This window comes from Typopeltis vanoorti, chromosome 24 (assembly GCF_054136105.1).
Source record: "Typopeltis vanoorti isolate ZY-2024b chromosome 24, IOZ_Tvanoo_1.0, whole genome shotgun sequence".
Taxonomy (NCBI): Eukaryota; Metazoa; Arthropoda; class Arachnida; order Uropygi; family Thelyphonidae; genus Typopeltis; species Typopeltis vanoorti.
In genome coordinates this window covers 35,481,165-35,502,507 of record NC_143572.1, presented here as the reverse complement: position 1 = coordinate 35,502,507, position 21,343 = coordinate 35,481,165, and the positions used below count along the sequence as shown (strand labels likewise).

The 21,343-nt window shown below is 36.3% G+C and overlaps 1 protein-coding gene across 1 annotated transcript in view; it reads left to right on the top strand.

The window, feature by feature from the left end:
• Nucleotides 1–21,343, top strand: part of gbb (TGF-beta family member glass bottom boat) — a 124,325-nt gene that overhangs the window by 83,078 nt on the left and 19,904 nt on the right. Inside the window, exon 4 of the mRNA XM_090413709.1 lies at nucleotides 6,133–6,315. Within this exon, the coding sequence (XP_090269835.1) occupies nucleotides 6,133–6,315 (183 nt within the window). The remainder of the gene's footprint in view (nucleotides 1–6,132; nucleotides 6,316–21,343) is intronic.

Sequence of the window (21,343 nt, the reverse complement as noted above, 5' to 3'; positions counted from 1 at the left end):
TCAGGAGGGACTTCCCCTCGATGAGTCTTAATAGACTTTGTGTTTCTTATGAAGGACCTCCCATGATGAGTCTTTTGACTCCATGGAGGCCTGAATAATAATAATAATACAATGCAATTAATATGATCATTTGTATATCAAGAATTACATGAATTTGTGGTTTTTCTCTCTTTTCTCTCTCATAGTGAGGCACCATTATTATTATTACTTCTACTTGAGTCCCATGGAAATGAAAAGTTTTTTTCTTGGTTAGAAGGTTAAAGAAACTTCCATGGAATCAAAAGACTCATTGCAGAAAGGAACACACAAAAACCATGAAACCATCATTCAATATATCTGCATTCACCATAATCTCAGGCAATGCATTCCACTTACCAACCGCTCTCCATGAAAGAACCTGTTCCTTATGCCCCTGCTCACACCCTCCTTATACAGTTTCCAGGTAGGTCCCCTTCTTCTATCCACTTCTCCCACTCTATGAAAAATTTCTTCCACATCAATCTGGTAACAACCCTTTACCAACTTAAATGTCTCAATCATATCCCCTCTCTTCCTCCTATTCACCTGGCTTTGCAGACTGAATTCTCTCAATCTATCTTCATATGCCATATACCCGAGACTAGTTATCAGTTACATAGTCTTCTCTGGATCCGTTCTAATATATCCTCATCACCATGAAAACCAAGGATCCAAATCCTGTGCACAGTAATCTATACGAGGCTGATCAAAGCCTTATACAATAGAACCAGAACATTTTTTTTTTGTTGCAAATTAAGGTCTTCCATATCATCGTCATAATCTGATGTGATGTCTTCACAACTTGTACAATCTAACCTCTGAACTTCACATCCTCACCCACTACCACCACCACCACTCCAAGGTCTCTAATCTCCTCGCCTTCCTTAAAAATTTCTGCACCAAGTGTATATTTTGCATACAATTGTTGCCTATCAAATTTCATAACCTTATACTTTGCAACATTGAACTTACAGTACCATACTGTTGCCCACTCGTGCAATCTCATGGAAAGGCTTAGATGTTGGTTATACATTCTTACTAAATAGCTTAAGGAAATTACAACGTACAATAGAATATACATTAAAATAAATTTTAATACACTTCCAATATTTCAGCAACATCACGTTGCCATTATCACAGGAACTTAAATACAAGACATGTGCACGCAAGCACAACACACAGTAAATGAGGAACGAAGCAGGAAGCTATTCTTTCTCCTAAAAGTCCTGATGGTGAACCCTAGCAGGCAATGTTGGTATTCTTGGCCAATTGGGTTGAAGGTCTTCTGATTTAGGTTCCCCAAATTTGGGGCAGTCTCATGCAACCAAATTTGTTGAGGTTTGGATTGTTTATTAGGGCTGAGGCTGATTCCATGAAAAGCCTTTCGTATTTGAATTTACTATGATGTATTGTCGTGGCTTTTTTCCACCGTATTCTATGGCGGGAATCCAGCGCATGGTCTGCAAGACCAGAGTGGCTGTATTGGTGAAACCGAATGTAGTCCTTGTGTTCTGAAATTCTGATATTGGCTCTCCTGCCTGTTTGGCCAAAGTAGGACAGTTTACAGCTGCATGGGACTTGGTATATACCAGGTAGGTTTAGGGGGAGAGGTTGGTCTTTAGTGGAGCAGATAAGCGATGCCAGTTTTTTATAAGGTCTGTAACAAGAAGTCATGTTTATTTAGGATTTTTGTAATTTTTTCCGAGGTGCCTTGGATATAGGGAATGGTGATGGATTTAGAGTAATCCTTGTTGTAGAGGGGGGGAGAGGGGTTGTGGTTTATTGGTTTCAATATGTTTTGGATTTTTTTGGGGGGGGATAGCCATTGGCTGAGAAAGTGTTGAGAATGTGGTTTAGTTCTGTGGTTAGGGCATTGTCATTTGAACAGATATGTTTAGCCCTGTTGTGCCCACTCATGCAATCTATTCAACTCCTCTGTAAGGAGTTGAATAGATTGCACATCTTCTTGAATATTCATTACTATAAATTAAAAACAAAAAATTATATTCTTGGTTTAATTCTTTATCAAAGGGTAAGGAAACAAAGCTTGTGTGTGAAGCATCTTTATGATGGGGCCCCGATAAAGGTTGAAACCAGTCTGTGTAGTCAGTCTTCCAATAATGTGTGTATGCAATATGGGTGTGTGAAAAGCATTACATACATCCAAAAGGATGTGTGCTTAGCTTTATGGAATACTAAGGCAACTGATATGAAGTCATTAGCCTCTATATACAAATAGCTCAGTGATGAAGATACTTCATGTGCAAACTTTATTTGCTTACTTCAATAAAGGATTAAACCAAGAATAAAACTTCTTGGCATCTTTAAAGTATAACAAAGTGAAAAAACCTTTCAAATTACTCATCACTCTACGAAATTTTGTCATCTGCAAACAGTTGTATATCACCAGTTAAACCAATCTCAATATCATTAATATACAAATTGAATAACAATGGTCCCAAAACAGATCCCTTTGGCACACCACTAGCGACTTTCCTCTTTTGAGATAGTGCTCCCCTATACACAACTTGCTGATACTTATCTGATAGCTGGTCACCTGTCAATCTCACTAGTCTATTATCCAACCCCATTTGCTTCAGTTTAGTGACCAACTTGTGGTGTGACAGTCTGTCAAAAGCCTTTGCAAAATCTAATTATACCACTGTATATGCATCTCCCTTGTAACACATTTGTCACTTTGTTATAGTACATAAACAAGTTGGTAAAACATGACCTTCCTTTAACAAACCCATGCTGACAAGCACCACTGTTATCCACCCACTTTTGTATCCTATCTCTCTCTCTCTCACCAACCTCTCCAGTCCCTTAACTACGATGGTGGTCTGAAAAGTTCTCGGCCTGACAATGAAAAAACGAATTTATAATTTCAAAATTATTTTTCTTTTTCAACATAATCTCTCCCTTAAGACTAGTACATTTATTTCAGTGATGATCCAGCGCCATTATTCTGTCCCTGCAGTGGTTCTCAGTAAGATCTGCAAAATACCCCTCTACAGCTGCAATCACCTTTTGATTTGAAGAAAAATGCTGACCAGCGAGGAAGAGTTTTAGTTTTGGGAAGAGATAGAAGTCAGAGGAAGCCAAATCTGGGGAATAGGGTGGATGTTCCAACAATTCATAGTGCAGATCCCTTAATTTTCCCATTTCCAGAACACCTTTGTGGGCAGGTGCATTGTCCTGATGAAAGATGATTTTTTTTGTCTAGTCTGGTTAAAAGATCGGAATAATATTTACCAGTTATTGTTTTACCCTTTTCAAGATAATCAATAAACAAAATGCCTTTAGCATCACAAAACACTGATGCCATGACCTTTCCTGCTGATGGAACCGACTCTGTCTTCTTTGGTGCTGAACAACTGGCATCTGACCACTGTTTATTTGACTGCTGTTTGGATTCTGGTGTGTAACGGTGAATCCAAATCTCATCCTAGTAATAAATTGATGCACAAAATCAGTTTTGTTTTTGTTAAAGCACTCCAAGCACTGTTCAGTGATTTTCATGCAAGTTCGTTTTTTATCTGTTGTGAGCAAGTTCTGCATCCATCTTGCCAAAGCTTTTTCATTTGCAATTCTTCATGCAAAATATATCCTACATGTTCTTTTGAAATGCATGTAGTCTCAGCAATTAAACGCACTTTGATTTGCCAGTCATCCAATACTGTACTGTGCACTTGATCAATGATTTCTGGTGTTGTTACACTATTTGGATGTCCTTCACATGGATCATGTTCAAGAGTGGTACAGCCACGTTTAAGCTCGGCAGCCAATTTCTTATTTGTCGTAAACGAAGGTAAAGAGTGCCCATAAACTTTTATGAACTTCGAATGAATTTCTTTTGTCGTTAAACCTTCTTTTACAAAGAATTTTATAACTGCACGATATCAATTTTATCCATTTCAAAGGATACAGACAACACTTTTGCTTCAGACAGCTGTATAAAACAAACTACTTGATAGAATGACTTGCAGTTTGACATGGATACTTATGACAGATGTATCAACTTAGAAAAAAAAATTTCGCCGATAGTGTTGCCATCTATGGTTGAGGCCGAGAACTTTTCAGACCACCCTCGTACAACTCTAGATATAAAGATTGGCTTATAATTTGTTGCATAGCCTTATCTCTCCCTTTAGGGAGTGGAACAATTCTGCCTTCCTTTTACTTCTTTGGGACTTGTGCTGTTGCAAGATACTTGTTAAACAGGTAGGCCAAACTGATGCTAACTCCTTGGAACATTCCCTTAAGAAACATGATATATCAGCAGATCCTATTGCCGAAATGACACTAGCTTACTTAACTCCTCATATACTTCTTGCTTGCTCACCATTACATTTTCTATCATTTCATTTCATTTCATTTCATTCTCTACACTTGAGCTCCTGATTTCACACCAAGGATGAAACATCCTGATTAACTGCTCACTGCATACGTCAACTATGTCCTCTACAGAAGTTACCAATCTCCTACTTGTATATGGGGGGTGCTGTATCCCAAAAGAGAAAGGTCACTAGTCTTGCACCACAGGGGTCAGTTTTAGGGCCATTGTTGTTCAATTTGTAGTTAATGAATATTGGGTTGGGTTTAACTAGTGATATGCAGCTGTTTGCAGATGATGCAAAACTGGGAAGAGCAATGCAGAGTCAAGCAGATGCTGTGGCCTTACAAGAGAACTTGAATAGATTGCATGAATGGGCAGGTAAGTGGAACTATCAGTTCAATGTTGCAAAGTCTAAAGTTTTGAGATTTGGTAAGCAGCAATGAGATGCAAAGTATACATTCGGTAGGGAAACTTTAATGGAAGTAGAGGAGATGTGAGATCTAGGAGTGATGGTGGACAAGGACCTGAAATTCAGGGGCCATATTGCACAAGTTGTGAAGACATCACATTGGATAAAAAATTACTTCCTGAAGTAATTATTTTCTGTATTTTGCATATTTCGTATAGAGTAATATACAGAACAATGTTTCGCTTTATTCTTTGATATCGTAACTAGTTTTATCTGTCCAATTACTAGCTTTTGGTTGCTTCTTGTATCTGCTGATATTCTTACATCTATAATTTCTCATATAATTTTTCTCTTAGTTATAATGTAATTGTAATCAAATACAAATTTTTGTCCTCCTGTATTCTCCCATGTTATTTTATGTGGTATTTTATGATCAAAGAATGCATTATTTATTCTCAGTTCATTATTCATACCAAATCATTCCAGTGTTATTAATTATCTCTTCTTTAAATACTTGGCATATACTTGGAATAGCTCTATAGATTTTTGCAGTTCTTGCTTATTTTGCCCACACGTCACTGATATGTTATAGCTCTTGCGACAACATTTTATATGTGATATTTATATATAGGGTTTTTTCTCCATGTATTATTAAAGTGACAAGGGGAATTCTTATATGGGCTTTTTCAACTGAAGGTGAATTAGTCGATCTCATATGGAGGTAGCAGGGCTTTTTCTCCTGGAAACTCGGATTTTTCATCCCACATACAGACAAATCAGCCTTCAGAACACATGCAATTTACAGACAAAAAATACTGTGGATGGTGATGATGGGTGGTAGATGGCATTCATGGTAGTAATAGTGTCATAGTAGGAGAATTAAGTAGTAGTAGTAGTAGTGGAGAGGATAAGATGTATTTAGCGAGGCAGAGTAGAGTGCCCTCCTGCGATTATTATTATAATCATTGTAATATATTCTTTTTTTTATTTATTTTGTCTTTTACATTTTGTAGATCTTCATAAAATGTTTTGATTTCTAATTTTGGTTTATTGAAGAATTATGTTTTGCAGAGTATAAAATTCTCTGATTACTAATTCTTGTACTTGTTCTCTTATATTTTTATGTATATCATTATTCCAACTTTCTTAGTTGCTGTTTTGTGTTTTTCTACTATTAATATGTGACTACCAGTTTACTTTATTGAACATTTAGAAATCTAAAAAACTTAAATTTAGGAATGTGTTATGTTAAATTTAGGAAATTGTTGAAAATTTGGATATGAATTGCTTTTCATTTAAATGTATTTATATTTAAAATAGTGATCATTAATTCACAAATATTAATATACTTACTTTTCCCATATAGATCGTAATTTTGATCCCTGTGAATTTGGACTAGTTGGTTCTAGAGGTTTAGAAGAACAGCAGCCATTCATGGTGGCATTTTTTAAAACTCCTACAAATGTCCATGTGAGAAGAACTAGAGCCGCGAGAAAGCGACAGCAGTCAACTGTCAGCTATTATAATCAGAATGACTGGAATCCTCATAGTAAACAGAATTTTTTATAATCTATACTTATAAAAAAGATTGTATATGACTAGAGTAGATATATAAAGTAATTAATAGGTGCTATGAGACATTTTCAAAAAAAACATATTTTTTTTATATCATACCTGTATATGAGAGGCTGGAAGGCCTATAGCATATAAATGCCATATGTTGTCTGAATGTCAAGAGCAAAGTAACTGTTGATGTTCCTCTTGAATAGCTGGAGGTTGTAGTTGATTGAATGAAAGATGACTGGGAATAGTAGTGAATTTGCTAACAATTATATTCTTATTTAATCCTTTACTCAAGTATAAGAAAATAAACTTTGCATATGAAATATCTTCATGACTTGGCTACTTGTATATAGAGGCAAGTAGCCTAGTAAAAGTAGGTTATTTGTATATAGAGGCTGTTGACTTCACATTAGTTGCCTCAGTATTCCATAATGCAAAACACATTTCCTTTTAAACATGTGTATTGTTATTCATTATGAGAAGGACCACCACTCTGTTGAGTTTCAACCTTTATTAAGGAACTATTAAAGTGTGTGTGTGGGGGGGGGGGAGCTCCTCTCCTAAAACTCTGAGTGATTTAAAGATCACTCTAAATCTTGCTAAGTGATGTAACCTGAAAGGCTCACTAAACTCATCACCTTAAATCTTGCAGACTCTCCTTCCATACAGTACTTTTTGTATCAAGTCCAACCATCCTCTTATCCATGCTAATAATTTGTAATCCAATCTCATATTCTCCAACTTATGAAACAGCTTTACATGCTCAGAAGCCTTAGCAAAGTCCAAAAGTATTGTTGTCTATCCATGTTATTTGTAACTCTTTTTTTTTTTTTACTCAGACCTGTGTACAATATTTGTAACTCTTCTGACCTATGCCTTATAATTTTCATAACTGATGTTCATCCTTATGCACATAGTATTTCTTCAACATTCCCTTTGTCTAACTCAACTGCAATGTTATTATAAAGTTCAAATGTGACCTTCCCTTAATAAACCCATGCTATTCTGTGCAATGTATAGATTCAATGTAAGCTCATTTCCGTGACCTTTTACCAACTTTTCCAAACTCTTGACCAACACTCCAGAGATACCAATGGGTCTATAGTTAGACATGACACTCTTGTGAAATGGAATTATCATACATTATTTCCACTCTTGTGGAATTTTCCCTGAGCTGAAACTCAAATTATACAACCAAGTCAAAGGCATAGCCAGTTTAGCTGAGTGCACTTTTAGGCACCAGACTCCTATTGACAAATTCTTATTCAGTGTATGCAGCAACTCAAGTATCTCCTTCTCATCAGCAGAGTTTCTTCATTGAGTACAGAGGTAGCATTGAGCTCCATGTTGCAAAAACCTGGTCGATAGCTCCTAGCAAAACAGGCGCTCAGTCGAATAGTCTTTTCTGCATCTGCTATCCACACACCATCCACTTTCAGTAGACTTATTTTTTCACATTCATTCTCTCTTTTACTTGCAGCATGATGATAGAATTCTTTTCAGTTGTCTTTAACATGCAGAGCCAGTTTCTTTTTGTACTCAGACCTATGTACAATATTTTTAACTCTTCTGGCCTACACCTTATAATTTTCATAACAGATGTTCATCCTTATGCACATAGTATTTCTTCAACATCACTTTTTTTTTTTTTTTTTTTTAAGAATCTGTTGCTTAATATAATTGAACATCCATCTCATCTCTCCTCTATTTATTCTTCAAACTCTAATGGTACATTATGACATTGCATCATTTAAGTATTTTTTAAATGATTTCCATACATTGTCAATATCCTTCCTAATGGGACCATACCTAGTATACTTCTAAGTTGGTCATAATTTCCTGCTATGTTCCATTCAGAAAAGGTAACCTACTGGACTACAATGATACAGTGATCATACTCATCCACTTTCCATATCAGTACAGTATGATCACTGTCATCAACCAGTGGTAGAACAGTTATGTCTTAACTGAAACCCCCTCTGACATTATAATCAGATCTAATGCTCTTTGATTTTGAATTCCTTCTATCACATGCTTCTTGAGGAAGTTGTCTCACAACAGCTCAATAAATTCTCCTTCACTGCAAAGTTTAATTCATAGGCAAAAAAGAGGGGACATGATAGAAACTTAAGTTATTAAACAGATTCCGTATGATTGACACAAAGGAAAGTTTTCAATACCTGATGAATACAGAATTAGGAGTTGCTCCTGAAAGTTGTGTAAGAGTAGTTAGTAACAAGTGTGAACTATTTTGCATGGAGAGTGAATGGGTAGAATGAGTTACCAAAATTAGTTGGTAGTGCCCTGATGGTGAATGAGTTTAAGGAGAGGTGTGATAGGTACTGTGTGTGTAAATAGTAGTGTGGGTTTCCTCTGATGGGCCTTCTGACTTCATGGAAATACCTGTAGAATACTATTAATATTAATAATTACTGTATTTTTTGGCATATAAGACGCACCAGCCTATAAGATGCACCCCTGAGTCCTCATACAACAACTTGTCCTCTGTACCATCCAGTGCATTACTAATGCTGCACTTCTTAAACGATTTAACCACTGTCTCAGTTTTCACAGCATCATTCAAATGAAGCTTTGACCCACTCACACTTACGAAATGCTAGGCCTCTTCCTGATGGCGTAACCTCAAAATCTGAAGACTGCATCCAGCCGTTCCACTTCTCCTTCATAAATCCCTTAAATGATTTATTAATGCCTCTCTGCAGCCATGTTTTTCAGCCGTAATTTGCCAAGAAATTTAGAGAAAATTTAACGGCAGAAATTTATCACTGTTCACAACAACTGCAACAACAATTAGAAAGTTTAAATGAACAGGAACTCAGCTGTGATCGTCAAACAGCACATGCACATCCACTGAACTCTATGTAACTGGAATGCTCTCACACATCGCAAGGAAGCAAGAAAGAAATCGCATAACTTGGAACAGACAAAATTTCCAGAAATGAAAGTAATAAAAAACTGAGTATCGGCGTATAAGATGCACCCTGTTTTTCAGACATATTTTCAAAGAAAAAAAGTGCATCTTATATGCCAGCAAATATGGTATAATTCTCATCATGAGTTTTCTCTGTTATCCAATCAATATTTAGATAATTTAAGTACACATAATGAGATTTAGTACCTATTAGATCGATTTGGTGATGCATTTCGTCATCACCAGCAACTGATCCATTAAGTTTGCAACAACATCCCACAATGTATTTGATCTTATTAGACTCCACCACCAGATAACCTCACACCAGATAACTTCAAGCTCATTGCCACATGAAAAATTGTTACTGATGTTGTAGTCATAGCTTTTTTCACCCTACTGTATTCAAATCATCCAATATGATTAGCAGCACACCCTCCACCTCTCTTTCTAAAATTACTGTACTTTTTTATATACGATACCAGGACTCGACAGATTATTCAAAATCCTACTCGCCACAAAAAAATGTATTTGCCAAAGACGCTGCCCTCCCCCCCTCATTTTTTTTAATGATATGTTCTAGTAAGTCAATAGAAGTTCTATAAAGTGATTAATGATGCTGTATTATTTCTGTTGGATAATAGTATTTCCATTGTGTAAGAACCATTCTAAGAATGAGAAGCCAGTATATGATAAGAGTAAGAACAGCAAAAATAGATTTTTTTTAAAATTTTTTTCTAACCTAACTTCAGAATGATTTATTTATTTATTCATGATTGCTGGCCTGGTTGGCTGAGTGGTTAGCATATCCACTCATTAGGCAAAAGAAGGCTGTGGGTTCGAATCCCACCGTGGGCATGGATGTTTGTGATTGTCTCTGAAATTGCTAGTGGTGGTGGTGGTTGGCAGTAGATGGCGTTGGCATAGATGATGAAGGTAGTTGCAGTTGGTGGAGTGGTGGAGATGTAGTGTTGTAGAGTAGGTGTCCTCCCTCAATGAGTCTTTAGACTCCTTGGAGGTTATGTAATAATAATAATAAAAAAAAAAAGATTAAATTTGTTGCATTAATTTTTGTTATTAGAATGAGCTGTTTTATTATTCGTATTCTTCTATGCTTTCTTAAATTAAAAAAAAAATTGTTAGGAAGTTTTTTTTTATTAAATAAAAAATATTCTATTTTCTCCTGTTTGGAGCTACTCACCATAAGTGAGTGGGTGAGCATGTTACATATTTGTTGAGCCCTGATGATACCAGTTAGTATATTTATCTGTGAGAGCCAGGTCTTATTGATGCCGATAACCTGAAGCCACAAATTATTCACCAAGGCAACAAATTCTATTCCTTTGTTCCTTGATACTCTTGACATTTGTGTACAGACATAAGTTACCTCAAGTCTTTTTTGTATACTCACCTCTCTAGTCTGTATGACTTAGTTGGACAACTTGCAGATCCCTCTTTGTATCTAATGCCTCATTTATTCAAGACATCCTTACACATACAAAATAAGTCCAAACTGGATGAGAGCAGAATCAGCCTCTCATCATAATCACCTACATAATTAAGCACACTGATATCAATAACATAGTCACATAACTTTGACAGTATTCTATACTTAAGCTGTAAATCAACTGTTAGAATTGAAGGAGTTACAAGACAACTGATGTGCAATCAAGCATAAGACAAGGATGTGCACTATTATTCATCATCTATATGGATTGGAGATGTGGGTTTCAGCTCTTTTCTTTATGCAAATAATGTTATACTTTAAATAAATAGTAAAAGTCTGTAGGAGTCCTTAACTAAATTTGATAACCATTGTAAGATATTTGTTATAAAAATGAGCAATAAAAAGACAGACTATGAAAATAGAAAGAACACTCAAAATATCAGATTCATTCTGAGGAAGAAAATAACAGTACAATAACGTAAACAGTTCAGCTATTTAAATAGGCATAATTTTTTAGTGAAGATGGTAAATTAATGGTAGAAATGGATAGCAGAATAAGCAAAGTTGGTAAGATTCTGGTTGAAAAGCTTATATGTTGGCTATTCAAAACTATTATTTTTCAGAAAATGACATATACTAAATATTAAATATAATAACTTTAATTAACACTTCCTATATTTTGGCAGTGTTACATTGACATTGTCAGGGATCACAAAGCAAAGATGTCCACTTAGGCACCGCCATATCATTGCTATGGCCAAACAGGCAGGACAGCCAATATCAGAATTTCTGAACACATGAAATACAATCGTTTCCACCATTATAGTCACTCTGGACTTGCTGACCATGCTTTGGACACTCATCACAGGATATGCTGGAAGAAGACCACTCTTTTGCACTGCACAGCAGCAAATACAAAACAAATATGAGAGGCTATTCCTGGAAACTTTCCAAACCTCAACAAATTTGGGTGTATGAAACCACCCCAAATTTGGGAAGCACTAATCCTCAGATCTTCAGCCCAATGACCAAGATCACCCAATTTAGCCCACTAGGGGGCACCATTTAGGGCTGCCGACCCAACTTTGATTATCTTTCTTCAGCCTTATTTACCCAGTGTTGGTGCCTGCATGCACATATAGTTGCCTTGTGATCCCTGATGATGACAATGTATTGTTCTTTAATTAATACTTCCAAAATATAGGAAGTGTTAATTAAAGTTATTATAATTAATATTTAGTATGTGTTATTTCCTGAAAAATAATAGTTAAGTTGGTATGATGGGGACTCAATCGAATAAATTTTTATGGAATAAGAGAGGAATTAGTTGAATACTCTTATATACAGAGAGTACACAAGAAACAGTCTACTGAAAAAGTATATATCCAGAGATACCCTCTCTCTCTCTCTAGTATACAGAGAGTATAACTAGAGACCACAGATATAAGAGTATTGAGAAAATTTAGGGACAGGTGAACAGATGGCATCATTGGCAGAATTATATTAAAAATGATAATATTAGGTAGAAATTTGATGTTGTTAGTATTCAGGAATTGTGAACAAAGCTAATCTCAGGTGGTGTGGTGACTTAAACAGAATGGAAAAGGAAACATTAGCACAACAAATGGTTAATGCCATGCTGGCTGGAAATAGAACCAGATGAAAACCAAGATCTTGGTAGACTGATGCAGTTACAGTGCCTTAGAAGACAAAATATAAGATCTGACAATATTGAGAATCCTGACATATAACAGACCAATTCAGGAAAATTGTCAATAGGAAGTTAATAACAATATAATGTAATGCTACCATACTCTCCTATACACTCCTTGATGATGATTAACTACAGTTAGCATATGATTGAATTATTTTGGATTACACTTTATCTTAAATGAATTAGTTTAGAAAAGTTATAGCAAAATAAACTTTGTTTACAGAGTGTGGGAGTGTCACTCAATTTATCATTATTTATGCAGCACCCTGGAATTCATTCAGAGTCATTGCAATCGCTGTCCTCTTACAGTATATTTCACTTTCATCACTTTTCAATGGGAAAAGAAAAAACAAAATAAATAAAAAAAATTTTGCACAATTTCCAGAAATGGCTTTATATCATACTACTTTGCTCTACTTAAGTTCATCTGTATTCCTTAAGTGAATTGTTATAGTCATCATTTCATAATATTGAGGTTATTTAGCTCTCTGTCTCTGATCTTTCTCCACTGTTTCCTCATCTTCCCAAAATCCAATGAAGTAAATCTGTACTGTGAATAAGGTATTAATATCTCAAAATTCTCTGCAGTTGCTGTTAGTCATCTGAAGACTTCTGTGCTGTGAGGAAAGGATATATGTGGAAGTAGATGACTGGTGATTATGACAAGCTTAGAATACAGCTTGGAGCTATAACATGGAGAGTTGAGCTGTGAGAAAATAAATGCTGCTTGGGAACTGACAAAGAAACACATAACATCAGTGTGTGAATGTATTCTGGAAGTCAAAGGGCTGAATCAGGTAAGTGTAAAATGAATGAGGGCAGTAAGCATGAAATCTGGAAGAAGAAGGCACTTTGGAAGCAGCACAAGATGATTAATGGTAATAATCAGTTGTATGAAGAGTATAAAGATCAGATCTGGAGAGGGACTCAGTTGAGAGTCCCTGCGTTCATTTCTGTTCATACTGCACAAAAGTGTAGTATGAACAGAAATTAGCAAAACAGGCCAAGAAAAACCTTTGAGTTTTTTTATAGGTGGCAAGCAGAAAGAAAAATTATTATGGTAAGATGAAGTTAATGGATGATAGTAGGAGATTGCTAATATCTGTAGGGAATATAGCAGAAGTATTCAGTGAGAATTTAATCAGGGTGTTTCATCCTCGGTGTGAAATCAGCAGCTCAAGTGTAGGAAATGAAATGAAATGATAGAAAATGTAATGGTGAGCAAGCAAGAAGTATATAAGGAGTTAAGTAAGCTATGTCATTTCGGCAATAGGATCTGCTGCCATATCGTGTCATGTCATGTCAGAATCAGTACAGTTCCCAAAGGAGTGGAAGAAAGACAAATTTTTTCCTCTTCATAAAGGTGGAGATAAGGCTAAACAACAAATTACGCACCAATCTTTATATCTAGAGTTAAGGTACTGGAGAGGCTGGTGAGAGATAGGATACACAAAAGTGGATTGATAACATTGGTATTTGTGCTTGTTAGCATGGGTTTGTTAAAGGGAGGCCATGTTTTTCCAACTTGCTTATGTACTATGACAGGATGTCAAATGTACTAGACAAGGGAGATGCATATACAGTGATATAATTAGATTTTGCGAAGGATTTTGGTAGATTTTCATGCCACAAATTGGTCATTAAACTGAAGCAGATGGGATTGGATAATAGACTAGTGAGATGGATAGGTGACTGGCTATCAGATAGGTGCCAACAAGTTGTGTATAGGGGAGCACTATCTTGATTGAAGAAAGTCACTAGTGGTGCACCATCGGGGTCTGTTTTGGGACCATTGTTATTTAATTTGTATATTAATGATATTGATAGATTTTCATGCCACAAGTTGGTCATTAAACTGAAGCAGGTGGGATTGCATAATAGACTAGTGAGATGGATGAGTGACTGGTTATCAGATAGGTGTCAAGTCAGAAACCAAATTGATTACTTGCTAATTAATCAACGATTTTGAAGTTCTATAAAGAGTACAAAAACCTATCCTAGTGCAGATATTGCTTCTGATCATAACCTACTGGAGACAGAGTTAAAACTTAGACTGAACGCTATACTTAAGAAACATCAACAAAAAAGGCTTGATTTAGGAAAATTAAAAAATACAGAGATAAGAAACAAATTGGGTCAAGATCTGAATCAGGAGGTAGCACTTATCAAGAATGATGACATCATGAGGGCTGATGAATCATGGGACAAATTAAAACCTGTCTTCATAGAGACATATACCAATACTTTGTGTCCAAATAGAGCAGTAAAAAAGAAAGATGAATAAATGATGAAATTCTTTCTCTCATGGATCAAAGCAGATCATAGAAAAATCACAGTCTAACAAAATATAAAGAGGTTCAGAAAATTATTAAATGCAAGATCAAAGAAGCAAAAGAAATCTGGATGAATAAAAAATGTAAAGAAATAGAAATTCTACAGGAAAAGCATGACAATTTTAATCTACACAAAAAGCTGAAAGACAAATCAGGTATATTTAAGAGAAAACAATTCTGTATCCTTCGAAACAAAAAGGGAGAAATAATATCCAAAAAGAATGACAAAATACAAGAATGGGTGAAATATATAGAAGAACTCTTTACTGATAACAAACAGAACCCAGAAAATACTTATGAACTTATATACTTATATGGAGGTCCATGCATTCTAAGATCAGAGGTAGAATGTGCACTAAACTCAGCTAAAAATGGTAAAGCCTTAGGCCCAGATAGAATACCAGCAGAAATAGTAAAGTTATTAGAAGGTGACAACATTAATATATTAGTAAAGCTATTTAATGAGGTATACGATACAGGCATAATCCCTCAAGACTGGTTACAGTCGATCTTCATCATGCTACCTTAAAAAGCAAATGCAAAAACTTGTAATGAATATGGAATGATCAGCCTAATGAGTCATGTTCTGAAAATGTTTCTGAAAATAATTCAAAAAAGAATATACAGAAAATGTGAATAGTCCATCAGTGATACCATTTCGGCTTTAGAAACGGTTTGGGAACAAGACAGGCTCTTTTCTGTTCTCAGATCTTATTCCAGAAATCTATTGACCAAAACAAGGAAATATTCATTTGCTTCATTGACTTTGAGAAAGCATTTGACAAAGTCCAACATGCTAAAATGATTGCACTATTAAAACGAATTGGATTAGGTGGTAAAGACATCAGGATCATTGAAAACTTATATTGGAACTAAAAGGCATCCAGTCAAGTTGATGACATTATTACAGACTCCATTAACATCAAACGAGAAGTAAGGCAAGGATGTGTGCTGTCACCTCTTCTTTTTAACATAGTCAAAAGCCATATTTCAAAAAGTCTTGAAAGGAAGGGATTAATGTAAATGGTGAAATCATCAGGAACATCTGTATGCTGATGACACAGCTCTCCTGGCTGACAATATTCAGGATCTTCAAAATCTTCTGGAACTAGTGAATGAAGAGAGTGAAAAAATGAGATTAAAAATAAATATCACCAAAACTAAGTTCATGGTCATAAGCAAGAACCCAATTCTTAATTCAGCACTTTCTTTAAATGGAAAACAAATAGAAAGAGTGGCAAAGTTTAAATATCTCGAATGTTGGTTAAATGAAGATTGCAGTCCAGAAATAGAAATAAAAATTAGAATTGAAATGGCAAGAAAAAATTTTCTCTCGATGAAATCAACACTATATAACTGCAGTTTAAATTTAGAGCTTAGAGTACACATGGTTAAATGCTATGTATGGTCTGTACTGCTGTACGGTCAGAAACTTGGACTTTGAAGACAACATCAATAAAAAGACTTGAAGCCTTTGAGATATGGTTATACAGATGAATGTTAAAAATCCCATGGACAACAAAAACGTCCAATCAAGAAGTACTGGAGCAAATGTGGGAATTACGTGAACTTTTAGATACCATAAAAAGAAGGAAAAGTGCATATCTTGGTCACCTACTTCGTAATGAAAAATATAAGTTACTTCCATTGATTATAAAAGGGAAGATAAATGGAAGAAGAGGACAAGGAAGACAAAGAAAATCTTGGCTGGCAGACATCAGACAGTGGGCTGGCATGAACTCTGAGAGACTGCTCAGAATGGCTGAGAATCTCTCAAAATTTGCCAAGGTGGTCACAGACCTCCGATAGGAGATGGCACTCATAGAAGAAGAAGATTAATGATATTGGGATAGGTTTAACTGGTGATATACAACTGTTTGCAGATAATGCAAAACTGGAGAGAGTAATAAGGAATCAAGTCGATATTGTGGCCCTACAGGAGGACTTGAATAGAATGTATGAATGGGTCTCAGGATGGAACTGTCAATTCAGTGTTGCAAAGCGTAATGTTCTGAAATTTGGTAGATTGGAACAATTAGATGCAAAGTATAGACTGACTAAGGTTGTAACTGGCCTTTCAGCTATTAGATATCAGGACAGATTGAGGGAATGCAGTTTGCAAAACTTATGAATAGGAGGAAGAGAGGGGGATATGATTGAGACATTTATGTTGTTAAAGGGTTGTTACCAGATTAATGTGGAAGAAATTTTTCACAGAATGGGAGAAGGGGGGGGGGTAGAACAGTGGGACATGGGACATACCTGGAAGCTGTATAATTATCATTGTTATTTATTATTATTATTATAATACCCCATGAAGTCACAGAGTCATCTAGGAGGTCTCTTTTGTTATCCACATAGCACATCATACCATGCCTTAAACACATTCAAATTCTCTGCAGACACCATGATCTCAGGCAATGCATTCATTCCAATCATTCATGACTCTCCATGCAGAAAACCTGCTTCTCACTCCCTTGCTCACACCTTCCTTATACAGCTTCCAGGAATTATCTCTTCTTCTCCCCCCAATCTCCCAACATTTTATGAAAAACCTGTTCAGTGTTAATCCTATAACAACCCCTTACCAATTTGTACATCTCTATTGTATCATTGCTCTTCTTCCTAACCCCTAGACTGTGCAAATTGCATTGTCTCAACTTTCTTCATATTTCAGCATTCCAGAGATCAGAAACTATTTTGGTCAATTGCCTCTGAACCCTCTCCAACATCTCATCATCTTTTTTGAAAACTAGGTGACCAAATCTTTGCCCAGTAGTCCATATGTGGCAATCAGAGTCTTATACAATGGAACTTGAATCTCCTTACTTCTAGAAGTCAGGTTCTTTATCTCATGTTTGCTTTCTAAATTTTAAAACCTTACATTTTGCAATACTGAACTGGCATCCTCACTCCTGTGCCCATTCACTCAGGCTATTCACTTCTTGTAAGGCCACAACATCTGCTCTACTTCTCATAGTTCATCCCAACTGTGCATCATCTGCAAACAACTGTATATCCCTTTCAAATCTTTCCCAATATCATTAACATGCAGATTAAACAGCAGTGGCCCTAAAACAGACCCCTGAGACATGCGACTAGTAATATTCCTCTTCTGGGATATTGCTCCCCCATACACAACATGTTGATACCTATCAGGCAGCTAATCTCCAATAAGTCTCCAACCCTGTTAATGCTAGTTTGACTATAACTTATTGTGCGATAATCTATCAAAAGCCTTTACAAAGTCCAAGTATACTACTGTGTATTCATCTTTCACATCCAATGCTGCTGCCACCTTATTGTAATAAGTATGTAGATTACTAAAACATGACCTCCCTTTTGTAAATCCATGATGTTCCTCAAAGATAATACCATTATTCTCAACCCAATTCTGGATCCTGATTCTTACCAGCCTTTCCAGCACTTTACCCACAACACCTGACACACAGATTTCTATAATTTGATGCTTGAATTCTGTCACCTCCTTTATGAAGCAGTACAATCTTCCCTTCCTTCCACTCCTTTGGAACTTGACCCAGTGTAAGACTCATAATAAACAAATATGTCAATGCAGCTGTAAACTCCCTGGCACATTTCTTCAAAATACACAGTGACATTTCATCAACTACTACAGCCTTATTAATATCAACTTTGCTTAATTCATAATATACCTCTTCCTTATTCAAAGTCAGCCTCTTCTCCTCATTTTCTCCATTCAATGTCATCCTTCCATAATCTTTTCTTTTTTTTTTTTTGCTGGCTACATATCCAAATCACTCCATAGGATTTTTTTTTTTTTGGCTTCATTACTTATTACTTCATTACTGTTACTCATACTTCACTTTTGCTTCCCTTTACCAACTAAGTCTCCTTCCTTGTCTGTTTTTTGTAATCCTCATGGAATTGATTATTACCACTTCTCTTATGTTGCTTCCATAATGTGGTTTTTTTCTTTATAGTGCATGCTTAATCTCTTCATTTATTGATTTCACACCTACCTTATTTAACCTTCTGACCTTTGGAATATACATTTAGACATTGCTTCCACAAAATAGTTCTTGGATATCACCCAAGCAGCATTCGTCTCCTTTCCACTCAACTCCCATTTCATGCTACATAAGCAAACTGTCTCCTGAACTTCTCATAATCACCAGCCTTGTAGCTCCACATATACCCTATTCTCACAGAGGTCCTCACACTGCTGGCAACCACCTAGATAATCACTTGACAACACCCCTTTTCGGGCATGTATAATGCAATGTGTAATGGGAAGGGCCACTACCCAGACCGGTTTTGACTCTTTTCGAACTAACTCCTCATTCCATGTTACAGCTGCAAGCTGTCTCCTGAACATCTCATAATCACCAGCCTTGTAGCTCCACATATACCCTATTCTCACAGAGGTCCACCACCTGGGTGGACCTCTGTGAGAATAATTACAAAAAACTAATGTAACATATACACAAATACCACGCAATACTAAGCCCAACCATGTGAATGACTATAAAGTCCTATCTAGTGGAACGCCCTCTAAGGGCAGTTGTAGGTTGCCTGGAGTGTAAGGTGGGATCTCTGATGATAAGTGTTTCCCAAATCTTAGGAAGCTTAATGCAACCATATTTATTAAGATTTGGTTGATTTCTGAGAGCTGCTGCTGATTCTAAAAATTGTGTCTCTTTTTTGAATTTGCTGTGGTAGAGCATGGTGGTTTTTTTCCATGAGCTCCTGTTGGTTGCATCCAAAACCACGACAACCAATAGTCGTGGTTGCAGATGTATGGCTTGTGTTTCTCCAGGCGGATGGTTGCTGATCTGCCCGTCTGTCCAAAGTACGCCAGCTTACAGGAACAGGGTACTTTATAAATTCCAGGCATTGAGAGAAGAGGGAGCTGATCTTTTGTAGAACAGATAAAGGTAGCAAGTTTGCGGTGGGGGTTAAATGCTGTGTGTAGGTTGTACTTTTTTAAAATCTTGGCTATTTTTTCTGATGTGCCACAGATGTAGGGTATGGTGATGGCATTTCCAAACTCTTTCTGAAGAGAAGACCAGGGAATGGGGGAAGAACTGATTATTTTTTTAATACTGTAATCGCTGTAGCCATTGGAGAGGAAAGTGTTGTGTATATGGTCAAGCTCAATGTGGGCTCTCTTGGTTAGAGTTTTAATAATGCCATATTGTTGAGCTAGGGTGGTGGTGGTGGGAGAGTTTGTGAATGTATCTGCCTGTGTGCATAGGTTTTCTATATACAATGAAGGAAAGTACCGTTAGGAAGGTGTGTAACTAAGGTGTCTAGGAAGGGTAAACAATTGTTCTTTTTCTTTTCCATCATAAACTGGATTCTTGGATCTAGGCTGTTGAGGTGACTGAGGATGGAGTCTAATGTGTTTGGGCCACGAGGCCAAATAGAGAACACATCATCTACATATCTTAGAAAAAAAATTCCAGATAGAAAAAAAAAATTTTTTTTTGAAAAACGAGCCATAGACTCAGCCCCTCTCAAACCTTCTATCTGGCTAAGATATGTAGATGACGTGTTCTCTATTTGGCCTTGTCTTGTCTCTCCTACTTCCTCCAGTACAGCTCCTCCAATGCAGCCTCCCGTCGATGCATCCCAAGCTTGAAGACTTTACATTTGGCTGCATTAAACTGAAACCCCCATTCATTTGCCCATCTGTGTAGTTTATTCACATCCTTTTGCAGGGCTGCCACATCTGCATTATTACTAATAACTGTTCCCAGCTTCACATCATCTGGAGGGTGGTTGAACCATGGAATGCATTTCCTGATAGAGTGAGAAGAATGAGAATAGTCAATGAGTTTAAGGAGTGGTATGATAGACTTTGTGTTTCCTAGGAGGGACCTCCCACGATGAGTCTTGATAGACTTTGTGTTTCTTAGGAAGGACCTCCCACGATGAGTCTTCTGACTCCATGGAGGCCTGAATAATAATAATAACAATAATAATCTGCAAACAACTGAATATCTCCCTGCAATCCATTGACAATATCATTAATATAAAGGTTAAACAATACAGGTCCCAGTACTGAGCCCTGTGGAACACCACTTGTAACCTTCTGCCTCCTTGATATTGCCCCACCATACACAACTCTCTGATACCTATCAGACAGCCAATCCTGAATCCAGTTGACTAACCCAACATCTAAACCCATGTGCTGCAATTAAATATCAGCTTATCATGTGACACCCTGTCAAACACCTTTGCAAAATCCAAAAAAATGGCAGTATATGCCTTTCCCTCATCAACTGCTCTTGTCACTTTATTATAAATGGCAATCATATTACTAAATCAAGAGTGCCCCTTAACAAATCCATGTTGACTCTCATGAAATGGCCTGCAAAAGTATTATATTCGGTCTTCAGAGTAAGGTTTTAGATTATCTAACCTAAGGTACACCGTGGGTTAGATTGTTATAAAAAATAATAAAATAAAATAATTATTTTTCACTTCCATTTTAAGGAATAAACTTGGAATGTAGGCTAATTTTGCTGTTTTTAAGTGTTCATAAATTCCTAAGAAACACTGACATTTTTCTAATTCTAATTCTTCCAAGCTATATTTTCAAGATAT